The sequence below is a fragment of the Sus scrofa genome, chromosome 4, assembly GCF_054392235.1.
Source record: "Sus scrofa isolate SSC_HxYL_T2T_F1_AM1 chromosome 4, Sscrofa_HxYL_maternal_Yorkshire_Landrace_v2.0, whole genome shotgun sequence".
Classification (NCBI taxonomy): domain Eukaryota; kingdom Metazoa; phylum Chordata; class Mammalia; order Artiodactyla; family Suidae; genus Sus; species Sus scrofa.
The window spans coordinates 2,614,397-2,637,580 of NC_139386.1; the positions used below are offsets into that span (position 1 = coordinate 2,614,397).

General features: G+C 59.7%; 1 protein-coding gene across 7 annotated transcripts in view; it reads right to left on the minus strand.

Moving 5' to 3' along the window:
• The window catches only part of DENND3 (DENN domain containing 3), a 47,366-nt gene that overhangs the window by 13,785 nt on the left and 10,397 nt on the right, over positions 1–23,184 (minus strand). For 4 of the 7 annotated variants that reach the window (XM_085021598.1, XM_021088792.2, XM_085021599.1 and 1 more), the window contains exons 6-17: positions 20,235–20,354; positions 19,805–20,023; positions 16,805–16,920; positions 12,992–13,147; positions 11,473–11,569; positions 10,709–10,812; positions 9,997–10,196; positions 7,820–8,341; positions 4,576–4,835; positions 2,976–3,146; positions 1,623–1,752; positions 192–299 (exon numbers count right to left, since the gene is read on the minus strand). In XM_085021598.1, the coding sequence (XP_084877724.1) occupies positions 192–299; positions 1,623–1,752; positions 2,976–3,146; positions 4,576–4,835; positions 7,820–8,341; positions 9,997–10,196; positions 10,709–10,812; positions 11,473–11,569; positions 12,992–13,147; positions 16,805–16,920; positions 19,805–20,023; positions 20,235–20,354 (2,203 nt within the window). Of the gene's footprint in view, positions 1–191; positions 300–1,622; positions 1,753–2,975; positions 3,147–4,575; positions 4,836–7,819; positions 8,342–9,996; positions 10,197–10,708; positions 10,813–11,472; positions 11,570–12,991; positions 13,148–16,804; positions 16,921–18,843; positions 20,024–20,234; positions 20,355–23,184 lie in introns of all 7 variants that reach the window. The other 3 variants (XM_085021601.1, XM_085021603.1, XM_085021602.1) reach the window with 3 other exon arrangements.

Consider the following 23,184-nt stretch of genomic DNA (forward strand, 5'->3'; position numbering starts at 1 on the left):
CACGACCGCGCTCTGGCCTCTGTGTTCATGGGGCGGCAGCACCTGCTCACTCAGGGTTTCGCCTCCACAGGGACAAAACCACCCTCATCCTGCCCCCGCCCCTGTCCCTTCCACTTCAGGGCTGACCGCGCACCCAGGTCGGAGCTGCCGGACTGTGCCAAGCCCAGCGGGGAGCGAGGAGAAGCCTGTACCTGGGGTGTAGAGCAGGACATCCACGGCGCGGGGGGCCGTCTCCCCCGCGGAAGGGTTTATCTTGTGCTTCAGTGTCTCCGACGTCGTCTTTGGAACCACCATGGGCACTGAAACGAAACCGGGGGGCATGAGGTCCAGGCTCCATGAAACCCATGTCATCCCGCAGCCTCGCTCATTCTGCTGCCCCGAGGAGGTTCTGGGGTGAAACGGCCTCGTTTGCAAAGGTGCAGCCTTCCTTCAGGAGGACGCTGAGCTAGAGCCGCATGGACCTGGCCCGACAGCGCCCACCCATGCCTCGCGTCGCTTTTGGTTTAAGTGCAGCTCTGGCCACACTCGCCCAAGCGCTTCTCCAGAACCCACCCGCGAGCAGGTCCTCACCCACAGCGCCTGGGGCCGTTGTGTGGCTGCCCTGGGGGTGTCCTGTGCCCTGAAGGACATTCAGAAGCACCACTAGCCTTCCCAGCAGATGCCAGCAGCCGGCACCACACACACACACACACACACCCCTCCCAGCAGATGCCAGCCACACACACACCCCCCGCCCCCACCCCCACCCGGTCATGGCCAGATGCCTCCCCCAGGGAAGGGGTGCGGATTTCGAAAAGGTTCGTTTTCCGACCTTCTGTCATTCGTCACGAGTGGACCCTGTTAACTTAGGCCAGGATCACGGACTGTTGTCTCGTTAAGCTTTACACGAGGGAGGCGGTTCTTGGCCGGGAGCAAGGGAGCAGGGGTGCTGAGCACTGGGGATGCCCGCTTTGCCACGTGGCATCAGGAGTGACTGTTTATAGAGGAGGGAGAGCCTTTTCTGTGAACTCCGGGAGATTAGGCACGAGCTTGGAGCGGTCTCAACAGCTGAAATGTAGGGTGCATCTGATTCCGTCCCTAATTAAGGGAGACAAAAGCTCCAGCGGTCAAGGTCGCGGACAGGTGGCTTTGGGGGGGGGGTCATTCGCCAGTGCTCATGCAGTGAGGTCCAGCGGTCGGGGTCATGGTGCAGAGGTCCCTACAGCCCTGCGGGGGGTAGGAGTCCAGCCATGGGGCTCCAGGGACCACAGTGGTGGCTCCACAAGCCGCTCAGCAGCCTCCTGCAAATTTCTACTCTGCTTGAACCACCCGGCGGGAATTGTGTGGTTGGCGGCCGAGATTCAGGACCCATACGCAATACAGTCTGGTGCAAAGTGGACTGTTACACAGACACCGAGCCAGTGAGGGGCCCCGGGAGCCGAGCGCCCAGGTGCTGTTCGGCGAGAAAAGGAAAGACACCAAACAGGGGGCGACATTCCTCCAAAATGAAGAATATAAAAGGAAAAAATCTTTGAGAAATTTGGGATTGGTTCTAACTGCTGAAAGCCTAGCAGCTAAAAACCACTTGAGGCGCGTGTTCAAGAGACCAGGGCTGCGGCGGCGTCCAATGGGGCTCATCTTACTCTCGCTCCTCAGCTTATCGAAGTGCGATAACTTGGAGGCGGCGTAGATGGCACCGGGCGACTGCAGCGTGCCCACGACGGCGTCCATCAGCAGGACGTGGGTCAGTGCCTGCTGGACATACTGGGGGTCCTACAGGACAGAGAGCATTTCGACACAACGTCACGGAAGCCCCTCCGCCGTGAGACGCCGTCACATTACACAAAATGTTCTTTTAAAGACGCATGTTTTTCAAAGCACCCCAAAAAGTTTAAATTTGGATCCGATGTCATGGAATTGTTTTCTCTCAACTGAGACAAACGCCAGCTGTTTACAGCAGGATCAGCAAAACTCCTCTACGCAGGGCCAGGGAGAAAGACCAGCTCTGAGAGCTACGCCGCCCATCACAACTGCTCCCGCCTGTCGAGGGCGAAGGCCACCCAGACCACATAAAGGGGCTGGCGGGATGGGGGCCCGCGGGGCTGTCCTCACGGCCTGCCAGCCCACGGGCTTTGGTTTGACTCTGCTGGTTTGTGCCAAATAAACCAGGGGCAGAAAACCACACGGTCAGCCCAGAGGTCAAAGACCCTGGAGTCTAAGGACTCGGGCCCCCCTCCTCGCTGCTAACAGACGCGCTCCCTCTGTTCTCATGGCCTTGGGCTCCTCCGGCCACGAACGTCCATCGCAAACGGCCACTCTCCCGCCCCTAGCCGTCCGCCCTTTCCAACACTTCCCGCTGTGGTGGGGCCAGTCTGGCCGTCTCCGCCAGTCAGTGGCCGCTCCCTAGGTGGGCTCCCCACCCATCCTCTGGGGCCATTTTGTGGGGTTCCCCCCTTCCTGCCACTCAGACAAGACAGGCCTCCTCCGCCGGCGTCACCTCCGTCCACGGTGCCCTCCCCGGCCAGGAAGCCTTGATGTGATCTAATTAATAATCAAAGCATCAACTAGGCCCGAGGCAAGTGGAGGAACAAGCCCCAGGGTACAGACACCCCCAGGGAGGGGTCTGATACGTTCCCGACCAAAACCCAACCCTGCAAAGGGGGAGAGCCGCTCAGAGCGGGGGTGCCCAGAACACCCAACTCAGAACTGCCCGAGGCCAGCCCCCACCACCTCCCCCCCGACCCCTGATGTCACCAGAACTGGGGAGGGGGTAGTTCGGGGGTGGGGGACAGAACAGCCACTCCCACGGTCCACCCACACCGCCCTGCCGGCCCCGGCACTTGTCCCCAGGGCCTTGCGCTGGTCCCGCAGACCCAGCCTCCTTAGTGCCGGCTGATGAGACGCATCTGATTCAGCCCATCCTGCGCCCGGGCCAGGCCCGAGTCCCCGGGCTTCACGGCTCGAGTGAGAGCAAAACGGCAGCCCAGGCCCCAGACCTTGTGCTCGTCGGCCAGCTTCTTCCCGGCCCACATCTCCTTCACCATCAGGTGCCACAGGTCACACTCGGTTTTAAGGTTAGCTTCGAAGACTTCTTTCTTGGACGCCGTTTTGATTTTTAAGGTGGGAATTCTCAGAAGCAGAAAAGCGACTGTGGTGCTTCTAACTTCCTGCAGAGGCAGACAAAGAAGAGGCCGGTGAGTGAGGTGACGCCCTCAGGGACACCAGGGCTAATGAGAGACGAACTTAGGGGCACTGCTCCTTGTCCCCGCTCGGCCAGCACTTGCTGCCGTCGGCACATGAAGGCAGAGCTGTCAGGGCTGCCTGGGTCGGGGCTGGCAGAGGGAGGTCCAGCAGGAACCACCCCCCCAACATGATCTGTTCTCAGCAACAGGTGACATGCAGTGGGGTCCCAGGGACGTCCAGGAGCTCAGCGAGGCTTCCCGTGGGGTTGTGTGATCTGTCAGCCCTTCATGGCCACACAAACGACTCGTCCACAGCATGTAAAGGGGCTTCATTCTTTTTTAAAAAATATATTAACGTTGCCTTACAGGAGTTCCTGTCATGGCACAGCGGAAACGAATCCCACTAGGAACCATGAGGTCACGGGTTTGATCCCCGGCCTTGCTCAGTGGGTTAAGGATCCAGTGTTGCCGTGAGCTGTGGGGTAGGCCAGCAGCTACAGCTCCGATTAGACCCCTAGCCCGGGAACCTCCATATGCCTCGGGCGCGGCCCTAAAAAAGACAAAAGATAATAAATAAATTAATTAATTAATAGAGTTGCCTTAAAATGCGGTGCTGGTTTCAGGTGTGCAGCCAAGTGAGTCAGCCGTACACATACACACATCCATTCTTTCCAGACTCCTTCCCCACGCGGGTTATTACAGAGCCCGGAGTCGGGCTCCCTGTGCTGAGCAGCGCGTCTAAAGGTGCTTCATTCATTCACCTCCTAAAACTCTCTTCGCACCTCTGGGAAGAAGTCAGCAAAGCGGGGGGTGGGGGGACCGAAGGAATCGGGGAGAAGGCGGGTCCGCGGGCCCGGCCTCAGCGAGGGGGCAGAGGTGGCACAGCAGCTTTAGTGCTTTTCTGTCTCGGCCACTGCTCAGTAACCGCATGAACACACCTCACCTGCCGCTTACAAGTTTAGGAAACACGCCTGGGAAAAGAAGGCCTAAGATGAGTGACGAGCTCAATTCGGGTTCCTCGAGGGGGAAGAGGACGCTGACGTCGTTACAAAATAAGTAACGGGGGCCGCCAGGAAGCTGAGGAGGAGACGTGAGACCCGGCAGCGCGGGGGCGGGCGCGCGGCCCTTCCCCGTAAGGCCTCGCGGTGCAGCATCCGTGCTTCTCCGATGCCGTCTGCCCAGGGCGCCGCCAAAGAACGAGCCTGCTCCGCGCTCTCGTGCCTCCCCCCACACAAGGCAGCCCTCCAGGAACACCCACGGCTCTAAGCGCGTTCCCTACTAGATCCGTTCCGTCCCACCCCACTTGACAGGTGAGCAAACTGAGGCGCGGCCCGTGAGACGCTGGCGGCGGGGTCCGAGGGTCCGCTCTGGCCGCGGAGCCCCCCAAGCCCGGGGCCGCCGGGGCTGCTCCTACCTCCATGTCTCTGAAGGTGGCGATCTCCACGTAGCCCGGCCGCCCCTCGGTGAGCAGGAACAGGCGCTTCTGGGTCATGGCGATCTTGCCGACGCCGAGGCTCGTCTTGACGGAGCTGGACAGCTTGTACACGCACTCGTTCTTGTCCAGGTGTTCGAGCGCCGACAGGGGCAGGCTGACCTCTTGGGCCTCTGCTTCCGCCTCCTTCCAGCAGTTGTAGAACTCTCGGAACGTCTCTGGGTCAATCTGTTTCTGTTGTCCTGGGTGTCACCAAGAAAAAGGGTTTCTTACCGCCTCCTGCCTATTAGGAAGCAGCGCTTTACCTGCCGGAGGCAGCAGGTGGCGTCAGGACCTAAGTCTCCCTGGATGGAAACACCGGGGAAAGCCGCCCCTCCCTTTCCCAGCTGTTCCAGGTGCCCAGGTGGGCACCTGATCTGGGCCGAGCCTGGCTGGTCCTCTCCAGCCCCTAGACGGAGGCCTGGAGCGGAAGGCCCTTGCTGACAGGCAGGTGGGTGCCAGGAGGATGCCCCCTGCCCACGCTGTTCTGCTCTGTGCTCGCGGGTCTGCCGTCCCCGCTGGCGCCCTGTTCAGGAACCGGGAACCTCCCCATCCTGGGCTGGCTGGAAATGGCCAAGAGAGGCCGTGACAGCTCCGCTGTGGTTCTCTGGGGAATGACAGCTCTGGGTGGCCAGTGAGAGGGGGCAGCACTGGGGCAGGTCAGCAGAGGCAGCGCCCTGGCCACGCCCAGGTACAGAGTGAGAGTTGCTGCCGCTGTCAAAAGGAAGAGCTGGCAAGTCAGACCTCGCCACCACGAGGCACCGGCACAGGGACATTCAGGAGAAAATCTCAACCTGGCCGCAGGGGTCTCCACGCTGGGTGGCCGGGCGCCAGAGCACATGCAGGCGGCACCTGACCCCACAAAACTGTCCTCGTCCCACTTCCACTTCGGAAACGCTCCTCGGCACAGCCCCACTGGACGGGGGCACCTACGTCTACACCTCTTGGTGAGTCTGAGCAACTGCGTTTTAATCAGAAGCATTTGCTGTTTGAAGCGGACAACGCAGAAGAAAACACAGTCTCAACAGCCAAGCAACAAAAAGCCCAAGAGCTGAGGAAATGAGAGAGGGAGCTGGGGAGAACCGCAAAGCCATCATTTAACCAACGTGGGGGCCAAGGATGCAGGGACGAGGAGCCTGGAGCCCAGTGCCCTGTCCCTTCCGTCATCAGGACAGACCCTCGGCCACCTGGGCCCCTGCAGCCTTCTCCTCTCACAGATGGACATGAGGCGGCCCCCGGGCTCAGGGAGCTGGGGCACCAGAGGCCAGGCACCCCCGAGGTGAGCTTGTGGACCCACCTGCACCATGGCCGCACCCATCTAGACAATGCACGCTGGCGGCCACTGTGCGCACGGGGGGCTGCCACACGCACCCACATGAACAGAACGCCCACGGCCACGAGAACAGACCACGCGTTCTTCGTCTGCCTCCAATTCGGCACCAAAATGCCTCTCTGTGTCCCCACCCCTGCCCCAACATGCTCCCAGTCCATCTAACAGGGAGGCAGGGTCAGGGGCCCCACGCTCCCGCGGGCCACGCCGAAGGCCGCCCACGACAGCCTCCCCGCCTTGGGGCCACACCATGAGCATCCTGCTCCACGACTGTCAGCCTCCGACACGTGTCCTCGGTCGCATCGGTTCGTTCTAAGATGACGACATTCAGCTTTGACCGAAACCTGGGCACATTCGTTTGGACACGCGCGTGGCTGTCTGGCCGGAGTGTACACCTGCTGCTGGGCCACAACGGTTCACATGTCCCAGGATCAAGACCGCTGGCGACCCATGTGCAGGGTAAATGGAGCCAAAGTGACCAGAGGGCCATCGATGTCCCTGCCAGCGCGGGTCACCCAGGACGCCCTCCTGCATGTCCTTTCCACGTCGCTAAGCATCTGGGGCTGCTGGACGACGCTCGTGTGTCCAGCCCTAAAACCACGCTTTCTGGCTGCCCACAGCGCGGCCGTGGGATCCGCTTCAGGCCAAGGAGAGGGAAGCACTGGGGGACAGACCCTCTTCTACCAGGAAAACAGTGACACCCGAGCCATGGGCCACCCTGGGCTGTGTAGCAACAGGCTGGTGTGAGGTGTCATCAGGCAGGGGCCCCCATGGGTGCTGGATGGCCGCGCCCTCATCAGACTAAGGGGGCGTGAACAAATGGTCCCTCACGCTGCCTGGCAGGGGCAGGGGACTCACGTGTGTGTGGAAAGGATGGGAAACTAGGCAGGTGCCACGTACTGAACTGCGGTGTCGTCACGAGGAAGGGTGTCTGGTACCTGTTACCACCAAAGGACAGCCGTTCCGGGGCACAGGGGCTTCTGCACAGGAGGCAGAAGGGGAACCTTCCCAATGAAAAATGGCAAGACTGCCGGGCAGGTCAGAAGAGAGGCCAGGACAGCCCGGAGCACAGATGCAGACGCGCGGCCAGAACAACGGCACAAGGTCCCCTCCCTCGCCACACCACAAAACCCTCCCACAGACAGCACCCTGCACTGTCCCGGGGGGACCCCACACCTGCCGTGGGGACCGTGTCCCCCACCCCACCCCCAGAGGGCTGCTCGCAGTCCCAGAGAGAGGTCCACGTGCACTCGGGGCACAGGTGGGGAGCCTCGCTCGTCAGCATCAGAGAAGTCAGTCCGGCTGTCCTCACGTGCGACACCCTCAGCAGTAGAGCCAGCGACGCGATAAACTCTGAAACGCCGCCCTGAACAGAACCAGGACTGGACACGCACACCACGTGATTCGGGAGTGGTTTAAAACACACAAAACCTAAGTGACACATCCACATGTGGCAAACACATGCCAACCACCATCAGGAAGGAAAGGTCCGGTTTGGACGCGTTCCTCTGGGGGGCTGGGGAGGGGGAGGGGTGCTGGACCAACCAGACAACCACAGTAAACATGGGAAAGTTGGGGGGCGGGGGAGCCTGGCACTGGCCAAGCTCTCTCCGGGCTGCTGTGTGTCTGAAACATTCCCACTGGAGCCTGGGGTCCCCAGGTGGGGGGGGGCCACCACGCAGTGAGTGGATCCCCTGGGACGGGACAGGACAGATCCCATCAAGCTTCCTGGGCCGTCCGCGCAGAGGCTCAGCCAGCCCCCCGTCCGCCCCAGCCAGGGAGCTGGCAGAGCCCACCCCCCGCTGGTGGACTTGCCCTCGAGGGTCTGCCTCCCACGACCCGCGTGCGTCCTCGTACCGACGGTCAGCGCCTCAAAGAGCCGGTGGATGACGCCGGTGTCCTTCACAACGCCGGACTCCTGGACCCTCTTCACGAAGTCGTCCAGCTGCAGGTGCGTCTTGGGCAGCTCGAAGTTCTTGACGCGGTCGTCGGCCTTGGGGGCGTCCACGGGCTTGTCCATGACCTCGCTGATGAGCCTGCGCAGCTCGGGCATCCGCTCGGCCTGCGTGCGCTCGGGGCCCGACAGTGACTCCACGGTCCTCTGGACGAGGTCGGCGGGGAAGATGTGCACGTCCGTCTTGTAGAGGCTCTGGAAGTCCAGGAGGGCGCCCAGCAGCCGGCCCTGCATCAGCTGCACGAGGCCGCGCAGGTAGAAGTACCTGGCCAGCAGCACCGAGTTCTCGGGCGCCAGCGAGACCATGGCCTTGCTCAGCTGGGCGACACAGTCCTCGTAGAACACCTGCACGCACTGGGCCAGCAGCGGGAAGTGGACTTCCGGGATCTTGAAGGTGTAGGTGGGCTGGAGGGCCAGGCTCACAGCTGAGGGACAGGAGAGGAGCGGTCGGCACAGACCCCACCTGAGCAGCCCGCCCGGCCCGTCTCCCCGGCCAGTGTCCCCGCGCCTGGCGCAGCGTGAGGGAGGAACCTGTGCGTCTCTTCTGGAAGACTCCCCGCACCCCCTCGCGGCCCCCACGGCACCCTGAGAATGCCGAATCACGTCGTTTGCTAAAACTGGCGATGCCAAGTTGGAACACGTGGCAGTGGGTCTTTACTGGAGGCTTGAGCTACCACCTTAGGCCGAGAGGTGCCTGCCAGGCAACGGCTGTCTCGTTCGCCTCAAGAGCAACCCATACAATGGGTGCTGTCACCGCGCCCATCTCACAGATGTGGGGGGGACTGAGGCTTCCACTCGTCCCCGTACACAGCTACTGTGCCCACACTTAACCCAGGTGAGTGTCACACCAATGCCTTCAACACATGTCATGAGCAGCTCCCAGGCTGCTCACCGCAGAGGGGTGGGGTCTCAGCCACGAAGCCCCTTGAGGAGGAGGACGGAGCCTTGGGGAGACAGCCGGGGAGCTCCAGGTGAAGGGTCAGAGGGCAGAGAGCTGAGTGGGCAGAAGGGAAGTGTAAGCCCAGACAGGTGGAGCCACCTGCCCAGGGTCACACAGCTGGGAAGCAGAGGTGCAGGGGCCTCAGGGGTCCTTCAGGTCTTTTCGTTCGAACACGGGGAGGGGGTGTTCCTCATTCAGCCTCCAGCTCTTCCAGGAACACACGGGCCACCAACTGGTAGCTGGTGCCTCAGCCCCAGGCAGCGGCCACCAGGGGGCCCAGGCGGCTCACAGCACCTGGCCTCGCCCGTTCTCCCGCCCACTGTGGCCCGAGGGGGACTCCACCCTGGGACCGCACAGAGGGCAGTGCATCTAAGCAACGGATGTCACATGTGACTCGCTTTGCTGCAGCTCACACGGAAATGAGACGTGGCTCACAGACATCCAACGAGCTCTACAGTAACTTAATGCCAAGCAGACTCTGAGCTGACCTTCGGGGCTTGCTTTGCTTCAGAGACGCAGCTGCTACCTCGCATCACACGTCCCTCCCCTGGGAGGTGCCTCCCCGGAGACCACGGCCGGGCCCCTCCAGTCACACAGCCACTGCCCGTCACGGGCCCTGACCTCGCGCCCTTCGTGTCAGGACACAGGACACCTCCGCTGATTCCCTGACGTTACCTCTTTCTCTTTATCGCCTGCCTTCCTCCCAGGAGTGCCAGCTCCGCAAGGGAGCGGGCACTGGCCTCCTTTGTACCCAGGCATCTAGGAAGAGCCTGGCAATCACTGGGGGCTTAGCAGTTGTGATCCCATTAGACACTGACCTAGGTAACCACGCGCTTCCTGTGTACACACAGGTGTACGTGCACAGACACCCAGCATCTACGAAGACACTGAAACCACGGCCGTGGTTGTCTTTAGCAGGGAGACGGGGTGGGGGGTGGGGGGGGGAATGCAGATAAGAAACCATGCTATAACGAACACGGTTTACAAAATGAATGTTCTAAAAATGCTTCGAATAATTAAACTGCTGGGGGGAAAAGCCCCATTCCATTCAACTGAAAGAAGCTGCAGTTTCATTGAACGACTTGCCGTGTCAGGACCACGCGCCCGACAAAAGCCACAGAAGGGGAGCAGCTGCACCACCTGCATGGCTGCCGCCGCCATCCGCGGTGTGTATTTTCCGAAGCGACGAGTTGCGGGGCAGCAGCTCGGGCACCGCGATGACCTGCAGGTCGGGCATGCTGACCACCTTGCGCCGGGGGGCCGCCTGCAGCAGCGTGGACTTCCGGCTGGCCATCTTCTCGATGGTGGGTCTGCGCGGACTCAGAAGCGTCCCGTTTATCCTGGGCAGAGAAAAACCACCACTTCAGAGCTATGACGGAGACTGAGGAGCAGGTCCGGCTGGGCACTGCCCAGCGCACTGCCAGCATGCCACGTTCCTGTGCCGGGTGAGAAACAGCAGGGCCAGGGCTGCCCCCCACCCCCGCTGCCACATGTGGTTGTGGCGGGAGAGGCCTGTCTGCAGCCAGGAGAGGCCACGACACACACAACACACCAGGCTTGTCGACAGCGGCTGCATGGGTGAGGGTTTCTGGGCAGCGTGGAGGCGGCGGGAGCCGGGAGGAGGCGGGCAGCGAGAGGAGGAAGGGGGGGAAATGGCAGGAACAGGGACCCGGCCTGGCCGCCCAGGCACCTGCACGGTCCCGAGCAGAGGTGCACGGGGTGGGGCCCGACAGGTTACCCCACTCGTCGTGGACCTGACGTGTGAGGCTTTTCCAGCTGAGAGGATTGTCTACCCATCCAAACAGCCCCCGGAGCCCCAAGCGTCCCGCCGCCTTCGGAACCCAAGGCAGACCTGTCCTCCTCCGACTGCGTGTGCAGCTCCATCTGGGCAAAGGCGTCCATCCGTCTGCTGAGCCGGGCCTTGAGGAACGCGTGGAACATGTACGTCTCCAGAACCTGCAAGAGAGCGGCGGGTTTGCCGCGTGCGCCCCAGGCCCTTCCCTCTGTGCCGCCAGCCGCTGCCCACTCGCCTCTCATCAGCACCTTTGGAGGCAAGGTCCCCAGCACGGGCCGCTTCCTTAATGTATCACAGTCTAAGAGTCCCCCTCAATTCCTCACCAGCCAATCTGAATCGGCCGCTCTTTGCACTTGAAAAACACAAAAAATCCGAAAGCCCAAACCACCCTGTCCCCCGGGACAACAGCAGCGGCAGCAGGGACTGCATTCTGTCGTCGATTTGGGGTGTCCTGGGACGGTGGCCTCCCAGGGGCTCTGCAGACACACGCAGAACCATGTCCAGGTCGGCTCCCGGGGAGCGTGGACGCTGCCCGGCCCCGGGAAGGGGTGATGGGAAGGTTCTGGATCCGGACGGAGGGAGGGGCTGCCGGGCACCCCCTTGTCAAAAGCCCTCACGCTCCACACACAAAATGGGTGCATTTGGTTATGAGTCCATCACACTCTAAAAAGCCGATTGAAAAAAAGGCAAGCTGGCCAGAGGATCAGAAGGAACCAGGCTAAGACTAAATAAAATCGTAACCGATGCTGGAAAACCCTTGTTTCAAAAAACATTTGAAATCCAGAAAAACACAAAGGACGGATGATGCACACGCCTCTTACCTGTTTATAAAACTGCTGGTCCCCTGGAGCGCGAGTTTTGAGAAACTCTTCACTGTTAAACACTCTGTGTTCGTAATTCAAGTGATTCTTCACTTCCCTGATGAAGAGAGGTGGTCTAAGCGCTGAAATACTTCGCAATACACGAAAACCACGTTACTCTTAGCAGGAAAGCAATGAGGACGCACACTCCGAAAAGCTCTGTGCTGCAGGGAGATTATTCTGAGCCCTGAGTGACGCTGTCTGGTGTATTTTGGGGCCAGGCCGTCTCGGAACTTGGAGCACAGCTTCCCCTCCGGCTGGAACGGAGCCCCAGGAGGGGCGGGTCTGTCTTCTGCAAGCCCCGGAGCGCCTCGTGCAAACGAAGAGGCGACACGGATAATTGTCCACACAAATACAACTGAGCCAGCTGGTGCTACCTAGGGGCAGCCAGACCCGAGTGTGAACCCAGCTCAGCCGTCAGCCACTTCCCCATCCACACACCGTGGGAACTCTGGCACACGACCCCCACATCTAAAGCAACAGAATCCATAAGCCTACCGGCGTAATCAGTACGCAGCTCCTGCAGTGTTTGCCTTCTCTTGAGAGGGAGAAAGTTCCTTCCTCTAGGGGACGTAAAGTTTTAGAATCTGACACCGTATTTTCTGCTCTTTAATGAACTAAACTCATCAGGCTTGCAGAGCATTCTAACAAATCCTTCCTCGTGAAAGAGCCCGTCTTCAAAGAACAGAAGGAAGACAACACTTCCACAACCACAGAAACTGCGGCTCTGAGGAAAGCGCTGGTTCAGCCTGCCTCTCACACAGCACCCCACTGTCCCCACCAATGGTTGGCTTTAGGTAGATGCGGTCACCGAATCACAGCCAGGGAGCTCTGGTCTAAACCTCTCCCAAGCGCCATCTGTCTGGATCAGAAGGGGACCTGCTACAGGACCCGGGGAGAAGGCTTCAGGACACGTGAAGGAGAGCAGGAAGAATGCAAAGGCTTTTCCACTACTCATTTCTCAAAGGTGTGATGTATATAGGCCTGTATTTCTCAGATGTTCTGCACATTTAGGTCAGAAATAGCAGCACGAGCCCTGCAGGAAATCACACGGAAATAAACGCAGCTTCCTGTCTCAACTGATCCGGCTCGAGTGCTCGTTCCCAAACCACACAACAGAGGCTGCTGGTGACAGTGACAGGGACGAGGAGAAGGAAAACCTTCCCCGCGGCCAGTCCTGGGTGCTCCAGCCTGGCCTCTCCTCCGGGTGGGCTCCATTCCTGAAATGATCCGTCTGCCCCCCAACTCCGGGCTGACCATCTAAGGCGGTCACTTGCGGGAGAGGCGAGGGGGTGGGACAGACCCAGCGGGACGACACTGCCAGGGACGCTGCGGCTCAACTTCCCGGGGCAGGTTCCGGGGCAGGGCCTCTCGCATCCCTCAGTGTGACGTTTCCGGCCCGGAGCTCCAGACCGTGGCCACCGTGGAGTTGGGAGCTGGCTGGGGACCCGGTCACAGCCCCGGGAAGTGACAGAAATACCTGAAGATGCTGACGAGCAGCTGCAGAGAGATCTGCTGGATCTGGCAGTTAAGCCTGTGCTGCCAGGCCCGCCGGGAGGCTCGGCCCTCGTTCAGGTCCGTGCTGGCGCAGAGGTGAGCGAGGTGCAGCTCGTGGTGCAGCTGAAGGCTCTGGATGCTGGAAAGGAGCAGAGGGACACTGACCACGGCTCACGGGCTGGGGAGAGGGTAAGCAGCACTCGCAGGTCGCTCAGGACACTGAATAACTGGGGGCGGGGCGGGGTCACTAAAGATCCGACCCCGGGGGAAGAGCCGCATCACCCCGCATCACCTCCGCACAGAAACACTCACCGGTGCCCAGCCCGGGTCTCAGCCCACGCGCGGTTTTACCCAAGCTGACTCACCCTGCCCCCTGGCAAACACCCCCCCTTCACAAAGGCCAAAAGGCTTCGAGCAGTCAGGGCTGCCCGTGGGAACGGTGAGGTTTCCTGTCCCCACGCCCCACCCAGGCAGACCGGGGGGCACCGAGGGACAGCCACATTCTGGGGATTCCCGGGGACAGAGGCTCGTCAGGCAGGACCCCGGCCTCCCCAACACCACCTGCAGCTGTGCATCTAGATGCGACTTGGGAAGCCAAGGAGCAAGCCTGAGGCTTTCAATATGCAAATTAAACCCACCCAAAGTGTCTACCCACCGCCGTCCCCAACACCCACCACCCGCACGCCAGGCCGGCTGGGTCGGGGGTAGATGGTGAGGGGTGACCACAGGCAAAGCCCAGCCACCTGGAGCTTGCGTTCAAGTGGGAAGAAAGGGAAAGACAAATGCCCCCCAACAGGAGGGAATGGGAGGCGGGGCAGGGACCAGAACAAAGTGGGGGAGTCTCTCTGGGGACCTGGAACCTGAAAGGTGGGAGGCAGGTTGCACACGGCCCTGAGCACACAGTGAGGGGACACTGGCCCCCCAAGGCCCCAGCGGGTGTCAGCGGGCTTGTAGGGCCCCTGTGGCTCCAGTATGGGTGGGGGGTTGGGAGGTGAGACCAGGTCTGGGGCTTAGCAGGGCCAGTCCAGGCGGGGAACCTGCTGCTTTACCCCGCTTGTGACGAGACCTGCGCTGGAGACGCATGGTCAGCCCTGGCTGAGGGGTCAGGCGACCATCACCTAGCAAGAGTGTGGCCACGACTCTGCAGCCATTCACCCTGCAGAACTAGGGTCCTGCAGAGAAAGGGATTTTGATGACTCTTCCTGCATAAAAGTGCCGAGAGCTGCCTGTGGCAGAGTCGTGCCCCACCAACCCCAATGCCGGAGCATCCAGCTGTGGGAGGGGCGGTCACTGCCCCTCCTTCTCTCTCCCCCAGACCCCTGAGCCGGGGGGAGGCGGGGGTCCCAGTCCTGTCCCGCAGGAGGTCAGGCGGGGCAAACACACTCTCCGACCAAGGTGAGGAAGACAGTGTGGCGGGAAGGGCCAGGCACGAGGGCATCCCGGGGAGAGGGGCGAACGCCGCACATGTGCACCCCACATTCCAAGAGGGGGGCGCCACATCCCAGATCACGGTCCCAGAGCCCTTCACAGACGTGCCACCGACCACACACAGGTTAGTTCACATGCAGAAACAGTCCCCCATGGTGAGCCTGGGACACCCCACATCCCACCCTGCGGGGTCTAGCCAGGTGAGAATCCACCCCCAGGTACATTCTAGAACTCTAACAAGAATGTGTGCAGATGCCAGAACCCAGCCCCTGGGGACACTCTGCCCAAGCAAACACTGGAGCAGCTGCGCCAAACGCCGACGAACACGATGTGGACTCTGCTTATCAGCAGGTGAGCCGACGAGGAATGCAGGTCGCCGTCTGGGTTCATGTGGGGAGACAGTCCCACCAGGGCTCCTTGCTGGGGTACCCCCCCGCCCCGCCTCGGCCATACAGGACTCCACTCCCGCAGCCTGGGCTCTGGCTAAGATGAGGCACCAGCAATAAACCGGCCCTGCCGGGGGAAGGAAGGAGCAATACCAAGGCGTCCTGGTTGGAATTAGGTCCCCAGATTCATGTTGGAGTCCTGACCCCAGTGCTCAGAGCGTGACCGTGTTTGGAGTCGAGGCCTGAAGGAGGCGATGAGGCGTTCCCGTGTGGTGCTGGGGGTTAAGGATCCAGTGCTGTCACTGCGGCGGCTGGGGTCGCTGCTGTGACATGGGTTCAATCCCTGGCCCAGGAACTTCCACATGCCGTGGTTGTGGCCAAAAATAAACAAGTTTTCGAAAGGGATGATTAGGAGTTCCCATCATGGAGCAGTGGAAACAAATCCGACTAGGAACCATGAGGTTTCGGGTTCTATCCCTGGCCTGGCTCAGCAGGTTAGGGATCCGGCGTTGCCGTGAGCTGCGGTGTAGGTCACAGACACGGCTCGGATCCCGCGTTGCTGTGTTGCTGTGGCTGTGGTGTAGGCTGGCAGCTACAGCTCCGATTCGACCCCCCAACCTGGGAACCTCCATATGCCGCGGGTGCAGCCAAAAAGAAACAAAAGAAAAGGTGATTAAATTAAAACAAAGTGGCTGGGGCTGACCTAATGCAACATGCCAGGGTCCTCAGAAGAGATGAGGACACAGATGCACCGAGGGACAACCGCGTGAGCACACAGGGAGGAGACGGCCGTCCCCAGGCCAGGAAGAGAGAGGCCCCTGGGGGAAGCAGCCCTGCTGCCACCTTGGTCTCGGACCCCAGCCTGCAGGGCCAGGGGAGAAGAAACATCTGTTGCTCAGGTGGTGTTTGTTAGGGTGGCTGGCGCTGACTGATGCGCAGGGCAGGGCAGAGGTGAGACCCGCCGGCTCGGGGAGCCAACACAGACACCCGCTCCGGCCCCTCCTCAGCGCTCCACGTCTGATGTCCCAACACCAGAGGAAGCAAAGGGGAAGAGTCAACACCGAAGTGAGACGGGCTGCGTCATCCTCGCCATCCGTGTGTCACAACCACAGGTTTCATGCGGGGCCTGCCTGCAGTCCACGCGTGGCTGGAGGGCTAGAAGCAGGACCTCCCCCGCCACCAATTTATTAGATTCCAAAGGGGGGACCGTCCCAGCAGGACCCCCTGAGGGAGCCTGGCTCTGCCCCCACCCACCCCGATGCCAGGCTCTGCCCCCACCTGCCCCAATGCCAGGCGCCCTGGGGTGCACCTTCATGTCCCCGAGTGAGTAGCACTGAGACCTCCCTTCACCCGTAGGAGACGCGCAGGCGGGACGGGCCCCACTGGCCTCCCCACCACAGTGGGCACAGGACCTGCAATGACCACACGTGCCCGCTTTGCAAGAAGAGTCGTGCCCGACCTCGGCTCATGAAGTTAAGTCGTAGAGACGAAAAACCCACAGAGAGCAACAGCATAGCCAAGAAAACACAAAGCACTGAGAAAGCTGGGGGAGTGGCCGGGGAGGCAACTTCCCGCCCGGGGAGGGTGGTGGCTCACAGCCAACCCCCACCACAGTGCCACAGGGCAGGGCCCCATCTGTCCACTGCAACACACACCCCGCCCAGCGTGGGCCGGTGGCGGGCACTGGGAGCCTCTGGAGAGCAGGAGCGTGAGCAATCCCGGGCTCAGGACCTGGGCACAGAGCGGGTCAGGAGGTACCCCAGGGCAGTGACCGCCCCCTGGCCGGGGGGGGGGGGCAGTTACTATCTACAGACAAGATCAGAACGAACACAAGTGACTTTTATTTTTCAATACTCGCAAATAACTTCCAAACTCTTAAACACACAAGCCGCCCATTAACGTCTGCTTAGAAAAGACGCGCGGGACAGGCAGGTGTGGAATCCGAACACGGTTTTCCCAGCGCGCGCTACTCGGCCCTTTACCTCTGAATGAACGTCTGCGCCGCCAGGAGAGGGATGTCGGGCACGTTGGCGTCCTCGCTGTTGGAGGAGGTGATGCTTCCCGTGTCGATATTTATCAGAATCAAACCATCAGCTTCCTGCAAAGTAAGTCACTAAAGATCAGTGTAAGAATCTGAATCTATATACACCTTTGAAGACACAAAGATGCATTCTGCTTTCACTAAGATCGTGCTGCTAATTAAATTATCCCGTTTAATATGCACACAAAGCCTTCTATGATCTACCCCCAAGATGCAGCCTTTCCTAGGAGTTAGGTTGCCAAGCTAATTTGATTAAATCTGCCTCTGTGAGCCAAGATCCCCACAGGTCAGGCCTCCAGCTATTCTGGTACAAACACTCCATGTGCTACTTCAAGGAGCCTGGAGAGAACATTCTAGAGCTCCAGCAAGAGCACCCCTGACATTCAACACTCTCCCCCTCCACGGACCAGAGCCCAGGTGGGCCCTGTGCTTGGAAACCCCACATGCCTAAGGATTCTTGAAATGTGTGCACGGCTAACAGGTTAAGTCTTATCTGTGATAAAATACACAAATGCGTCACGCACTTCAACGGTCCCAGGAATGTGAGGCCAGAATCCTCCCGGCCTTCATGCCAACAACCTCCTAACTGTGTTTCGGCGGCACCTGAAATATGCACAGACGTGCCTCCTCGAGCAGAGCACTAATCGGCAGGAAAAGGGGCCACCCCCGTGAGCTGTTACAAAGGTCCCTTCCTAGCTCTCAGCACCATCGAGAAAACATCCAAACTCCAAGCCCTGCTATTCTGCCCTGAAACCTTCCAGAACAGGTAATCCCTGAAAGACTTCCTGGCCACGGACTGGAACCAAGTCAACACGCCTGCAAGTTCCCCCGCAGGGCCTGAGACATGACGGTTTTTCCCTAATGACTAAAAAAAGAAACACAACTTTAAACTCCAAAGCATGCCTATTTTTTCCTCGTTTGCAAGGGCGATGTTTTTCCGTTCCTTCCATGAGGTCTGAATGGCCTTTTCCGAACGTGTGTCTGTCCCCTGGTGAGTCACTCTGGCAAGAACACAGCCGCCCCGCCTCCACCCCAGGGGGCCCTGGGCCAAGCCTGGCGCCTGCCCCTTTCCAGGATTTGCTCTGAGAGGCCTGGAAAGAGCAGACACCCTGAACACAGGGGGCCTGCACCCCGTGTCCCTCACGCTCTTCTCACAAATTTTCAATCAGCAGTGACCTGAAAATCTCCTCGGTGCCAACTGCCAGTAAGTGCTCCACATGGCTAACCACCGGGGAGATGCCCGTCCAAGCCAGCCCACAGGAGGGCGAGAATCGAAAAGACAGCTGACAGGCAGTGGCCGAAGTGGGAAAGCGGAGCTGGCCCTCGGCTGGAGCGGGTAAAAGCCGGGGTAAAACCCAGGCCGCACCGCGGACGCGCCTGGCGGTTTCTCCAACGGTGAGACGCAGCATTAGCCCCGCACCAGCAAGCCCTCCCAGCCGGGTACTCAAGGCCAGAGAACTCCCGTCACACCAACACCTGCGCGTGCATGCTCACAGCGGCTTCAGTCCCGCGGCATCAATCACAACCGTCAAAGTGAGAAACGGCCCCAAACGTCCTCAGCTCACGCGTGGATAAACGAACTGTGGTTCTCTCATCTTAGGGACTCCTACTCAGCCGTAAAAATAAGGTGCTGCTACGTGGATGAGCCTCAAAAACCATGCACGCTGCTAAGTGAAAGCGGCCCGTCATCAAAGACACCCCCCCCGCCCCCGCTGGATGATCCCACGCACGTAAAATCCACCGCCACTTATGGAACAGGCAAACCCACAGAGACAGACAGTTGTCGCCAGGGCCTGGGGGGGGGGGGGTGCTGCTAATGCGCCCGCAGGGTTTCTTTGTGGACTCACAAAAAGTCTAAAATTAGTCACTGCAGCTCCACCAAGTTACTAAAAGTCACTACATTGTACACTTTAGCCCAGGACACTCTGTGGTATGTAAATTCTGTCTGAAAAAAAAGAAGCTGTTTTAAGAAAACCAAACCTGGGAGTTCTCTTGCGGCACAGAGAGTTGGGCATCCGGCTTGTCACTGCAGGGGCTTGAGTGGCTGCTGTGGTGCAGGTTCAATCCCTGGCCTGGGAACTTCCACGTGCCCTGGATGCAGCCAAAAAAAAGAAAACCAAACCCCTGCTCTGCCTGCTCTCGAGGTGATCGCAAAGCAATGGTGTAAGCCCCTTTTCTAAACACACCCTGTCTCTGGGCAGCGCAGCGGTAAAAACGGCTACCACGTCTAAGCACTTACCGTGGGCCGGGCTGGTCTACAGCCCCCGACGCTGCTGTGACAACGCAGCCGGGCACACTTCCTGTCCTTTCTCGGCCAGAACCCAAGGATTTAACACATGTCATAGGTCAGCCCCGAGCCAGGACACGGCCCCTGAATTCAGCAAGGCCCATGGACACCTTTGACCCCGAGCGATGCACGGCAGGCATGCGCATTTTTTAGGAAGTAGGTCCACAGGACTCATGAACAGCAGAGGCTTAATCAAAAAGATAAAAATGGAAAATATGGAGCAATAACAAGGGGGGCTCCCATCCAGCAAGCCCTGTCACCTGCCGGGCTCCCAGTGGGATGGGGGACATTCCTCAGCCAGAGCCCTGCCCAGGCAGCCTAGGCTGTGCCCCACATCACAGATGAGGAGACTGAGGCTTAGCAAAGGCGAGTAAGTCCCTCAGGGTCACGGAACTCGCCATCAGCAGAGGCAAGACTCGAACTCGGTGCCCTCAACTCCAAGGCCTGCCCTGACCTCCATGAAAACTCCCGGAAGCCCCCGAGCTGCTGTGGATTCAGGTGACCTGAGAAGTGACGTCAGGGGTTGGCTCTCAGAGCGCGGGCCCCAAGCCCACCCCAAGGACACAGGAGGCAGTACCCGGTGTGCATGGCGCCCTGTGCCGGTGTGCCCGCGGTGCCCTGTGCCCGCCCACCCCCAGCCCGCGGCGGGCTGACCTTGCTGACTTCCGCAAAGTGGTCGAGGTGGCAGCCCATGAGGAAGGAGGTGGGTGCCATGACGAAGTCCAGCATCTGCCTGGACAGGATGGGCACGAAGGTGTGCTGCCACTGCAGCGGGTGCAGGAAGGCCATGAAGCACTCGGCCACCAGCGTCAGCAGGGCCCAGCTGGACGAGAAGAACACGAGGCGCCGCTCCGTCAGGAGGCAGGTTAGGATCTGGGGGCAGAGGCACCGCGGGCCGCCTGAGACGCCGGCAGCCGCCTGGACTCGGGCCGCTCCCCCAGCGCCCCCGGCCCACCCGCCGCCCGAGGCCGCGCCGCCCCGAGAGGGCCCCGTGCAAACAGCGGGCGCGGTGGCGCACGCCGGCCGGCGGCAGAAAACGAAGGCCAGTGGGCACCGACACCCCGGGGCGGGGGCGGCCGCGTACCTGCAGCACCTTCTCGGGCCGGAAGCACAGCAAGGGCAGGTGAAGGTCCAGGTCGACGAGGGGGCTTTCGGGGTCCGCTCTCGAGGGGAACACGATCTGCAGCGGTTTCATGTTGAAGACCTGCAACGACCGTTCCCACCGTCCCTCCGGGAGCTGCCGCCACGGAGGCCGAAAGGCTCTGAGGCGCATCACTCTGGCCCAGAAAGCGCCCGGCTTAGACGACACATTTTTCCCGCACCCCCTCTGGGTTGGGCCCTGTCTGCGACGTGCGGAAGTTCCAGCGCAGGGACTGAACCTGAGCTGCAGCCGTGCCAATGCCAGATCCCGAACCCGCTGAGCCCGCAGGGCACTCCAGAAAACACTGCTGAAGACTCACGCTGCCACCTTCTATGTCACAGGGCAGCAAACAGTCTAGAGGGAACAGAACTGCCCGTGACGGTCCTACACGGACCGGGTCCTTGACGTCGTCTTCAGCCAAACTTCCTTAACATCTTCATCAACCAGCAAACGGCTCACCCGCAACACAAAGACAAGCTGCCCCCAGACACCCGCCCCCCTCCGCCCAAATCCTCACTCCGGCGCGTCAAGCGGCCCTTAACGAGGACACCCTGTTCTTGCTTCCTTGGTTTTCACGTACGTTTTCAATTTAACAGGCAAAGCTCCTCACAGGCGTGGAATTCAAAAAAATGTAAGAACACTTTATTTTGCTAAATGATATTCTTTAAAAATGACACTTCAGGAGTTCCTGTTGGGGCGCAGCGGAAATGAATCCGACTAGGAACCATGAGGTTGCGGGTTCCATGCCTGGCCTTGCTCAGTGGGTTAAGGATCCGGCGTTGCCATGAGCTATGGTGTAGGTCGCACACCTGGCTTGGATCTGAGGCTGCGGCTGTGGTGCAGGCTGGCAGCTACAGCTCTGACTTGACCTCTAGCCTGGGAACCTCCATATGCCACGAGTGCAACCCTAAAAAGACAAAAAAATAAAAATAAAAAAAGCTTAAAATGACACTTCAAACTCAAAGCCCATGTGCCCTGGATGCCCATGATGTGTCAGAGGTCAAGGCAGACACGACGGAGGAAGCTGGGGTCCCTTCCCATGGGACAGCCACTATCACGCGACAGGCCCTGGAGCAGACCTTGAACTTGATCTGACAGCTCACTGACCTGTTAGTGACAAGCATGATCCAAACTCAGCCCATCCGGACAAACCATGAGCCCCATCAGCAGACCCGGGAGGAATGAGCACTGCCAGCCAATGCTGACACCGTCATTCATTTATTCACTGAACAACGCTCCCTGGGGCAGCGGCTAAGCTCCAGGCACAGTAGTAAGCGCTGGAAATGCAGGCCTGAACGGGCCCTCTGTCCTCAGGCAGCTCAGGTCCGATGGAGAAAATGGACATTGAACACTCGCACAAGCAAGCCCTGGCTGCAGGCTGTGCTGAGCTCTGCAGGAGAGCTAGGTGCAGCGAGTGATGGCCTGGGAGTGGCTCCGAGAGGCTCTCCCAGAGACACGGCATCTGAGCCAGGCCTGGGAGAGGAGCAGGAGCCGGAGGGAGAGTAGCACTTCCCAGGACAGCATGTGCAAGGGCCCTGTGGCAGCGTCTCCGAGGAATCAACGCAAGTCCAGCATAGCGGGAGTCAGCCGAGCTGGACAGAGCTGGCCTGCGACATAGGGGCCAGGAATGCAGGTCTGGGTGAAGGGCGCCAGTGAGAAAGCACTTTTAAGCACAAAAGGACGGTCTGATGCACAGATTTTAATGACCTCTCCAGCCTCTGTGCAAAGGCTGGCTGAATATAAGCTTGAGAATGGAAGTAGACAGACCCCTGTTTCCCTGAGCCGTGGAGGTAGGAGAGACTGGTGGCCCAGACGGTGGTGGCAGTGCACGTGGGTGAACTGGGAACAGATGATGGAGGCCCAGGTGTGCCTGATGCGGCGGATGTGGGCAAGGAGGTACCAAGAATGACCTCTCCCACCAGGCGTGGAAGAAAGGGAAGAACCAAATGCCAGTTTATCCAAGATTCCGAGATACAGAAAGCGGGTGTACGTACTATGGACACAGTACTCAGGTTCCAAGACAGAACACAACGTTAAGCCTGAACCTGTTCTGAACTCGGGGGGTTCTGGTTAAGCCTGAACCTGTTCTGAACTCGGGGGTTCTGGTTAAGCCTGAACCTGTTCTGAACTCGGGGGTTCTGGTCATCCGCTGCTACAGCCAGTCCTTGACGAGTGTGTGCGGAGTTTCTGGAACAAGGATGTAAACCTGGATGATTTCCCTGCACAAAAACGCCGACTGTACACGTGGTAAAGAGGAGGCCGGCACAGAAACCCAACAAATGTTGCCCACAAAGGCTGCTGGGAGGGGGAGCAAGGCAGACAGACGTCCTGTTGTGCCTTGGGCCTGTGGCTGGGATGCCCCCACAAGCAGACGGCTGGGTTTAGGGTGACGTTAAATATATACACTTTAGGAGTTCGAATCGTGGCGCAGCAGAAACGAATCTGACTAGGAACCATGAGGTTGCGGGTTCGATCCCTGGCCTCCCTCAGTGGGTTAAGGATCTGGCGTTGCCATGAGCTGTGGTGTAGGTTGCAGACGAGGCTTGGATCTGGCGTTGCTGTGGCTGTGGTATAGGCCAGCGGCTACAGCTCCGATTAGACCCCTAGCCTGGGAACCTCCATGTGCCGTGGGTGCAGCCCATAAAAAAAAAATACACACACACACACACACACACACACACACACTTTATATTCATAATCACTAATATTCTAACAACTGAACTTTTCAACTGGCCCTAATAATCAAACTACAGAAAAACAAGATGGACCAGGGTTGCCTTCCAGACATAACAGAGCGAAACTGACTTGACATTTATTATACACCGAGACTTGTGTCTCTTTCTGAAAAGGAAGCCTCCTACGGTTAAGTTCGTGGGGAAATCTCTGAGTCAGA